This window comes from Natator depressus, chromosome 11 (genome assembly GCF_965152275.1).
Source record: "Natator depressus isolate rNatDep1 chromosome 11, rNatDep2.hap1, whole genome shotgun sequence".
NCBI classification, from domain to species: domain Eukaryota; kingdom Metazoa; phylum Chordata; order Testudines; family Cheloniidae; genus Natator; species Natator depressus.
Window position 1 is genome coordinate 32,718,037 of NC_134244.1, and position 9,293 is coordinate 32,727,329.

At 45.1% G+C, this 9,293-nt stretch overlaps 1 protein-coding gene across 1 annotated transcript in view; it reads right to left on the bottom strand.

Moving 5' to 3' along the window:
• Positions 1–1,934, bottom strand: part of LY75 (lymphocyte antigen 75) — an 82,448-nt gene extending 80,514 nt beyond the window's left edge. The window contains 4 exon segments of the mRNA XM_074967421.1: positions 1,651–1,774; positions 1,776–1,799; positions 1,801–1,881; positions 1,884–1,934. Coding sequence (XP_074823522.1) covers positions 1,651–1,774; positions 1,776–1,799; positions 1,801–1,881; positions 1,884–1,934 — 280 coding nt within the window.
• Positions 1,935–9,293: the final 7,359 nt, after the last annotated feature.

The window sequence follows — 9,293 nt, forward strand, 5'->3', positions numbered from 1 at the left end:
TGACTATTTTGGAACATCTGCAGAGATTGAGAATTACAACTGAGATGTAATCAGCACTTAGATACTGTTCTGATAGGCACCTTAGTAGTACTGTACCTGATGAGATAAGGAAAGAGAAAAAGATATACTGTGCATTTTGGTTGTCTCTTGGGCATGTGAAAAGCAGCATCCTTTGTCCTGCAGCTATGGCAAGCCTTCCCAGGCTGGAAAGCAATGTGATCTTTCCAAGCCATTTGGACAGCATAGGGTACAGATGGGGATAGCGGATTTTGAAAAAAAATTCTTTTGTAAGTGAATTTAGAAAAGCTTCCCACACTACTTCAACCAATATGCCTCAGCTCTCTGTCTACAGGGACCTTCTCTATTCAATCTCTGGCTTCTCTTCTGAGTCTGCCAACAGGAACACCTGGGATGTCTTTGGTGATGTGGACCTTTTTTCAGTAGAGTTACAAATTAATTCAAATTCCTTTTTATGAACATCAGATGACAACATTCATCAGATTGTAATAATTGTCAATTGTTCAAGCAACCTGTGTATGAATAAAACTCGCAGTCGGATCCTGAGAGATCAGCCTTAGACTATTTTAAATATTAGAGCCCCTGGAGAGCTAATCTGCCCCCGCTAACGTTTAATATTCTAAAAGATCCACATTTGGATGAACAAATCAGCAGCTGGTCTGCCTATGATCCATCGTGACTGGCAGAAGAATCTGTCTAGCACCTGAGAGTGGGGCTACACACTGGAAGAACTCACTAGTGTCCCAATCCTAAACACATCAGCTCAAGCACTTTTCTAGCAGCAGGGGCACCTCCAGAGTGCAACAGACTAGGAATTAAGCAGGCCGCCATTCTTTGGATTTTGCTATCTACCCTACTTGCCTCTCCTGCTTTTAATACATTGGTTTGCCCTTGTCACGTTATAGCGAAACTAAACTTCTTCCATTTCCTTGGCCTTAGCCGGAGAAGCCGCTTTGCCTCGCCTAGCAGTGAACAAACACAAACGCGTGAGTTTAAATTCCCCGGCTGCACCACTTCCTTATACTGAGGACCCGAACTCTCATCTCTCGGGGCTGGGTTTCCCTGAGTGTTTCGGTTCCATGTACTGAGGCCAGGACATGGCCCGTATGGGGCTGTGTTATTTCTGGAAACGCGAAGGGGACGACTACATGGAGGAGGCAGAGAAGACTCGCCGCAAATGCGAAGAAGGGAATGAAAGTAAAAGTGAATTCGCGTTTAGGCGGAGCCCTGCCCCGACCTGCAGCCTTCATGGTCACTCCTACAGTGGGACCCTCTCGCCTGTCCATGCGACGCTCCCGCCCCTGAGTGGGGACCCCTTCACCTCTCCACGGGGCGCACGTCCCTCCCCACTAGGGACCCTGCCCCTCGCCACAGGCGCCCGCTCCTCCCAGCCAGTTGCAGGCGTTTGCTCCCCGCTCCCTCAAGTGTCCTAAAGTTGCAACTAAATGCGCCACCAAAGCGCAGACGGGGCAGCTCAGGGACTCTTCCCTCCCCCAGCTCCCGAGTCTTCTCCGGTGCCAAGCTGCCTGGGCTCGGCTCAGGGTCCCCGGGGCTGCGGCCCCGCTGCGCCAGGGAGCCGAGCCGGGGGAGCACCTGGAAGCAGGTGAAGGTGAAAGTCCAGCGCTGCGTTACCTGCGGATGCCCCACGCGCCAAGCAGCAGGCTGCGAGCAGAGCCACCCAGCCGGAGGTGGCCAGTGAGCGCCCGGGCGCCCTCCTCATCCTCCCACAGGGCGAGTCCGGAGCAGCCCAAGCAGCCGGCACGACCCCCGGAGAGATCCCCCGAGCGCTTCCCGGCTCAGTGACACTCCCCAGTCCCACCGGCTCTCGCTGCAACCCATTGGAGGAGGCTGGGGCCAATCAGAGCGTTCTCCTCGACTCCAGGCTGGGCGGGTAAGTTGTTGCCGGGCGAAAGCATGTCAAAGGAGTTTACCCTACTAGTTTTAGCAGAGACCTTACTTATGTAAGCAGTGTCAGGATGCGCTCCACCCTGACATCTGGTGGTGAGGTGTGGCAAGTTGTGGAAAAGAACTTCAGGGGCTGATCTCATTTGCATAGGCACACGCACCCTGCCTAGCATGAGCCCATAGTGCCCAAATGGTCACTTTGGCTGCTGTGGGATCCCCAGTGTCTCTGTTATTGGGGCAGGAAGAATAAATTGTTATTATCCTGATTATGGGAACTGTGCTTGGAACTGTACTTGGCCTTTTGTTATGATAGAGGGACTCACCATCAACTATGTAGAACTCGCTAGGCAAGGATCATGGGTTCCAAAACTCTATGAATTGAGAGAGGTTGGGGACAGTTATTAATACTTGGTGGTATGGGCCCCTTGGTGAGGGCCTTACATCCTAATTGCACTTTCTCCTCTCTCCACTGTGGAATAATGGATTCTATTAGGAGTCTAGTTACAGGCTGCTGAGCTCACTTTGGGCTAATGGTGCACCAGCACTGAGGCTCCCCTACTACAAGCTGAATTCACTAAAGAGCTGAACTGACTAAGAGCTGAAATCGCTGAGCATTGTGTTAAGCAGTGGGGGAGCCTGAAGATATATTGTGGAGCAGTTTGCAGGATGGCTGGAGTGCCTTGTGGACCGGCTGGTGGAGCAGTTCGTGGGACGGCGGGAGCTGCTTGTGGGCCGCGGAGCCTAGCGAAGCAGTTTGTGGGGCGGCTGGTGGAGCGGAGCGAAGGCTTATGGAGCTGTGGGGCGGTAAGCTTCAGATCATGTAAGGTGCCCCTTACCTCTCTTCCCCCCCCCCCCATCTCCACCCAGGTTGGGAGGTAAAGCTCTGCAGATCAACTTTCGAACTCTGGGGCTGCCCTGACCAGGGACAGAGACTTTTGGGTCATTGGACTTTTGGGACTTTGGGTGATTTGGGGTTGCTGGACTCAAGAACCAAAGGGAAAGGCCATGCCCCAATTTGCTTGGGGTGGGCTTTTTGCTCATGGGTTGTGTTATGAATCCTGTTGGTGGTGTTTCCCCACATTGTTTCTCTCTGTTATTAAAAGTGTTTTTGCTACACTCAGACTATGTGCTTGCGAGAGGGGAAGTATTGCCTCTTGGAGGCGCCCAGCGGGGGTGGTATATATTTGTCCCAGGTCACTGGGTGGGGGCTCGAGCGGTTTGCATTGTGTTATTGGAATGGATCCCCTAGATATTGAACCCGGCCCTTGTTGCTGCCAACTCTGACGGGCAGAAGGGTTACACTTAAAATCACACCCCTCAGGGCATTCAGGCCCCTGGGTGGGGTGCAAAGGGGAACCAGGGCCTCACTGAGACATAAAAGGAACAGTGGGAGAAGCTTTAAACAGCACAGGATTTATTTTTACCCCCCCCCCCATCAGTCTCCATCAGTTCAGCTGCAGCCCCCCGCATCAGTCCCCTCCTCTTAGTCCCCATCAGTTCAGCTCCAGCCCCCCATCAGTCACCTCCTCTCAACCCATCAGTTCAGCTACAGGCCCCCATGTCACCTCCTCTCAACCCCCGTAAGTTCAGTGCCCTCCCCAACCTCCAACCTTACCTCTGAATTCTTCTGGGGTTCTTCACGTAGGGGCAAGGTGCATCCCCCTCCACCTTTCTGGGCTGCGAGTGCATCTTCAGCTGACCTGAGACTGAGCTGGGTTGCCAATTTTGGTTGGACATATTCCTTGAGGTTTCATCACATGACAATCCTCAATTAAAGATTAATAATCTTTAATTCCTGGAGACTCACTCCAAGGCAATACTGTAGGGTTGTCAACCCTACTTCACCCTCTCTACCCTTTCCCAGTCCCTGTCGGCCTCTGCTCCTCCTGCTGCCTCCTGGGCCTGGGAAAGGGCAGAGAGGATGAAGTAGGGTTGACAACCCTACAGTATTGCCTTGGAGTCTGTAGGGGGAAGGAGGGAGCTTCTGGGGTCCTGTGAGAATGACTTGGGGTTGCTGAGAGAGACAGCATGCACACTTTTCCTATAGCAGCTCTGATTGATTGGCTGCCTGCCCCACTTACCACCTCCTGGGGAAGAGCAATCAGAGGGGAAATAGTATCTGATTCAGCATTATTGTGGGACGGATGGAGGCCATACTTAGAGATGATTTTATAATACAAAGTTCAGAGCCTGAACCAGAGCTAGCTCTGGAATTTCTTGCTGATGTTCTGATCTAGAGCTTTGGTGGCAGCCTAGGTTTATAATGTAAATGTTTGGAGCAAGGATTCATCTAATACTGGGTCTGGTACAGAGCCCAGACTCTCCAGGTGATTAACAAATAATACATAACAATGATGGGCCAGGTTTTCCACTGTTTAGCCCCACTGATGTCACTGGAACTATTCTAATTTACACTGGCTGAGTATCTGGGCCATGGTAATAATTAAAGAGAAATACAAGATCCTTGTGGGATAGGGGCAAATTTGGGTCTAAACAAAGAGGCACTACAGAGCGGCATGCTTAAGACAATAACGTTAAAAAGGGAAAGAGAAAAACATGGGGATATATATGTCCTATGGTACTGAGCCATGCAAATTAGATCATGTCTATTCTCAGAAAAGAAAAACAAAAACCTTCAGGGAGAAAGAGGACCCTGGGAGAGGGAAGAAGCCAAGGGTGAGAATGCAGTGAGGTGGGACGTGAGGACTAAGGAGGAGAAGGTGGGATAAGGAGAAATGATGGAAGAAAGAAGCTCAAGGGGGAGAGTTTGGTCATTGACTTCAGTAGAAGCTGGATCAGGCCTGAGCAGTACAGTTTTAAGGCTTTCTGAGTCCAGCCTGAGCTGCCTTTGTATCTCACTGGTGTTTCTTGGCTGAATTACTTCAGTTTAATAAGGGAAATTACAGCCTTTGAAATCAACATGGCTTTGCTTCACAGTCTAATAATTAGCCACATGACAATATCAAACACACAGAAAGCCTTTTCATGTCATTTTATTTTTTTAATCTGTGGGGAAAATTCTTGACCCAACACACAGCCCTAAGAATTAGGCTGTGCCTGGATTTCTCAATTGGGGCACTCTCTCCTGAGACTGCAGCATGACAATGAAACTGCTCTGTGGCACTGTTATGTCCTGAGGGCTGTAATAGCCTCTGCTGCTGGTGCCCTCCCCCTACAGAGGAGAACAGCCAGTGTACACGGAACGTACACAGAGAAGACCTCTGTGCACATGCAGAGGTGTGGAATCCCCATGTGAAGATCTCAAATTCTACCCTCATCCTTTCTGCAACAGAACTGCATTTGTTTCATCAAGGCCCTCTGTGTCTGTTGAGGAGGGCTGGATTTGTGCTATATAATCTATGTACATTATTAACATATGAGAGTTAATGCATCCGATGAAGTGAGCTGTAGCTCACGAAAGCTTATGCTCAAATAAATTGGTTAGTCTGTAAGGTGCCACAAATACTTCTTTTCTTTTTGCAAATACAGACTAACACGGCTGCTACTCTGAAACCTATTAACATATGAGAGTTTAAAAAAATCGTTTAACTCCAATTGAGTGATAGCATTTTGCTGCTGCTCCATCCAAAACAAATTACTTCAGAGCCATTACTCACATGAGCAAGATCATCAAAAGTTGGCTCTAAAAGGTTTGACCAAGTGGGGGTTGGGGAGATGAGTGGTATTCCTTCGGATTGTAATGGAAAGCTAGTTGCCAAAGAGCCATATCCAAGCATAAAGAAAGAAAGAACAAGAAGTGTGGTAGACACAATCCACAGGAATAAACAGATGTCTTCTTCCCACAGATGAGGAGTAGCAGAAAGGTCACTCTGTGAAGGAACTGGTAGGGGAGTTAACTGTCAGATTATAAAATTCAGGTGTCTGATGGCCTTTCTGATTTGAAACAACTGCAGCTAAGAAAATGAGCATATGGGATAAGTGAGTCACAGATACTAAAAAAAAAAAGAGTTGTTGGCCTGAAGGGGAAATAAACCGCAAAGTCTTCCCAAACAAAAAGGCGTGTGAAATAAAATATAATCTGTTTATGAAGAGATCCAGGAATATCTCTATAGGCAGGGCCCCAGCTAGGAAAGGAATTCCCTCACTCAAAATTTGCAGAAAAAAATTATTGGGGGATTATAATAAAATTTAGAAGACAAAACCAGTTAAGGGGAGTAAGTCAGATTTCCATCACGGTGGAAGGTGCAACATCGAATCTATTTTGTTAGCCAGTACCATATATTTTAGAAGGTTTATGCTAAACTATATAACTATGAACCAAACTCCTAGTATACCTTGTTAGGTATGCTAAGCTTTACAGTAGAACTGTATTAGCCAGAAAAAATTGTATAACCCCAATTTCTTGTACATGTAGGAACTGTCAGAAATGAAATATGTGTTTTTGTTAAGGTTTGCCAACTCATAATTAGTGTGCTGGGCACAAATATCAGGAATATTTGGGCTAGATAAGATGCCAGGATAATTGGCATTGGCCCTAGAAATATTTGGGGTAGGTGTCTCTCTGTACCCTGAAAAACAGGAGGTACAAACTAGAGAAGAAACAGAAGAAAGGGGTGTGATAATTAGGGTATTTTCTATTTGATGTAAGCAGATAGGATATAAATACAGATCAAAATGAGCTCATGTCTTTGGAACAGATTTGAGTTGCAGAGCCGTTTCCCAGGGTCTGGTATGTATTTGTTTCTCTATTTTTGACTAATAAACAACAACTGAGCTGAGCTATCTGACATATCATTGATTAGTAATCTAAATCAACCCCACTTACAATTTTACACATTTCTAATATACTCAGTCACTTTAAAGTCTGGACGCCCATCTGAGAATGTAGGTAGGCTGAATATAATGCTGTCAGGTGTGATGTTGGGAGCTAACTGTCAGAAAGGAGGGATACAAACAAGACTATATAAGGGAGCAAAAATTATGTTCTTCCTGGAGCTCAGCAATGAGCCCTGAGTCAGGAAGCAGATGTTTCCAGAGATGATTTTTTTAAAAAAAAGATTCAAGCAGAGGGGGAAAAGGGTTCTCTGTAAGTTGCCTTAAAATTAAGACTGCTCTATTAAAACAAGATCTAAATTTTCTGGAACACTAGAGCTGTAAATAAACAGTTAACCCAGAGTGAGGGAGAGCACAGTTCTCACTGGAAATTCTGATACAAAAGTAGGAGATTAAAACTAAAATTAAAAATATATAGAGACATTATGTGATGTCTCTCTCTTCATACGGTATCATAACAAGAATCACTAGCACAGACACCTGTACCCATCAGTGTGAGTTCTTTAATTGTTTTCCTCCAACTTTATAACGGTCTGTCTCCAATCTGGGTGAGGAGGGGAACATAGTCTTAAGCTTGTAATAAATGCTATGTGGGGCATATTTACAGCACTGATACCAACAATGATGTATATTAAGTTAAGAAAAGAAGTTAAAATCTACTGAAATCTAAACTGTACAAAGAATCATGTTTGGCCCCCCTAAAATGCACTTCCAGCTTGTGGTCTCTTTTCATATAGCTGTTTACAAGACATCACACTAGGGACCAAATCATTGGTATCATAGGCCCCTCTCCTTCATGTCTCAAGGTGAAAGAACATTTTAGGAGTGTTTGAAGATGAATGTTTGTACAGTTTATTATGTTTCAGCAATGACTTTTTTTTATACTTAATATATTGAAATCTTGAGATAAGCGCAGTAGATGTGCATCCTGCAGATGTTCAGTTGCCAGTTAAAACATATTCTGTCCCCTCCCCCACCCAGACTGGGGACAAATAATTATAAAGTCAGGAAAAAAATAGTTAAAGAACTCACACCTGTTTTAGTTGGTCGGGTAAACTGCTTTGTTGCTCAGTGTATAACCATGGGAACAAGCATTTTGATGATGAAAGTTGCTAAAAGACACACTTGTTATTATAACATACAAAAGCACAATGTATATTAATTTGTATACCCAGGTTTTATGTCCTTTAATGTTTGTATATTGTAAAAGTTTCAAAAACAAATTTTTAAATGAATAATGACTATTTATGAAGTGCAAGCTCATTTCTATTCTGAAGGAAAAGATTGTGTGGACAAGGACAGTAATTAAGCCACCAAGAAAAAGCCAGGATGCCAACTTGGATAGAAGGAATGATCACCAGGAGAGAGATGGAGAAAGCTATTATAGCTGATAATATAAAAAAAAAAGTACAGTATCTTGTACTGTTTCCATGGAATATAAACACAAAATTTAAATAAAAGTAGGAGAGACAGGGAAGGCGAACTGGGCAAGACAGAGGTGGAAATTGAAAAGCAAGTGGAGGAATGCAACCACAAGGAAGACTAAAAACTCTAGGAAGAACAGAAGAAAATTATGTATTTAAAATTGATATTTGCTTCTGACAGAAGAGGATCCAACTGAGAAGAGCCCAGATGAGGTCAGCACCCTAAACAGTGAATGGTAGGCACAAGCACTGAAATGGAGCCACTGGACAGAGGGGCAAATTATCTTGTTTAGTGACTCTGTAATGAGGAACATAATGGGCCTGTTATTCATTTACACTACAGCCATTTTATACAACTCTGGCCTTAAAGTGGGTGAAAATACGCACCTTTATGGCACCTTTAAACTGCCAGAGCAATGTAAAAGGGCCTTAGTAGAAATGAGAATCAAACCTGGTACCTGTAGCCCAAACAAAGAAAAGATGCTGTTAGGCTGGCTCCTGAGGGCCATTACAAGGATATCACAGTAAGGGTTCCAGATTTCTGTAAAATGTTGGGCAACTCCCACTGATCATAATTCATATGGGGACACCTGTGAAAGAAGTGTTTAGGTACTAGAGAATGACCTCAGAGGTCTGGAAAAGCATCTGAGCAAGAGATCCATGCAGGTGATCTTCTTTAGCAATCATGCTGATGACAAGCGCAAGTGGAGAAGGAAGACTAATAATGGAAGCCTCCAGCTCATTCAACAGTGATGGAGAGAGGATTTTGGATTTCTGATGCTCTGGAATTACATCTGCCATGAGACATGACTGTATGCAATTAAGGACATGGGAGTGCCAACCTTCTGGATTCAAAACTGACAGGGCTTGTTAGGTGAGCTTTGAACTATAAATCTCCCCACTGTATTTTCCACTGAATGCATCCGATGCATTGAGCTGTAGCTCACGAAAGCTTATGCTCAAATAAATTGGTTAGTCTCTAAGGTGCTACAAGTCCTCCTTTTTTTTTTTTTTTTTGGAGGAGGAGAGTTTTTGGTGGACTCACATGATCTGGCATGTGCCTCCAGTGAAAAAAGACTGACAATGGAGTTATTCTGAAACAAGACAAAGAGTGTGAACATACTAATGTGTCTACATGCATACAAGGAGTAT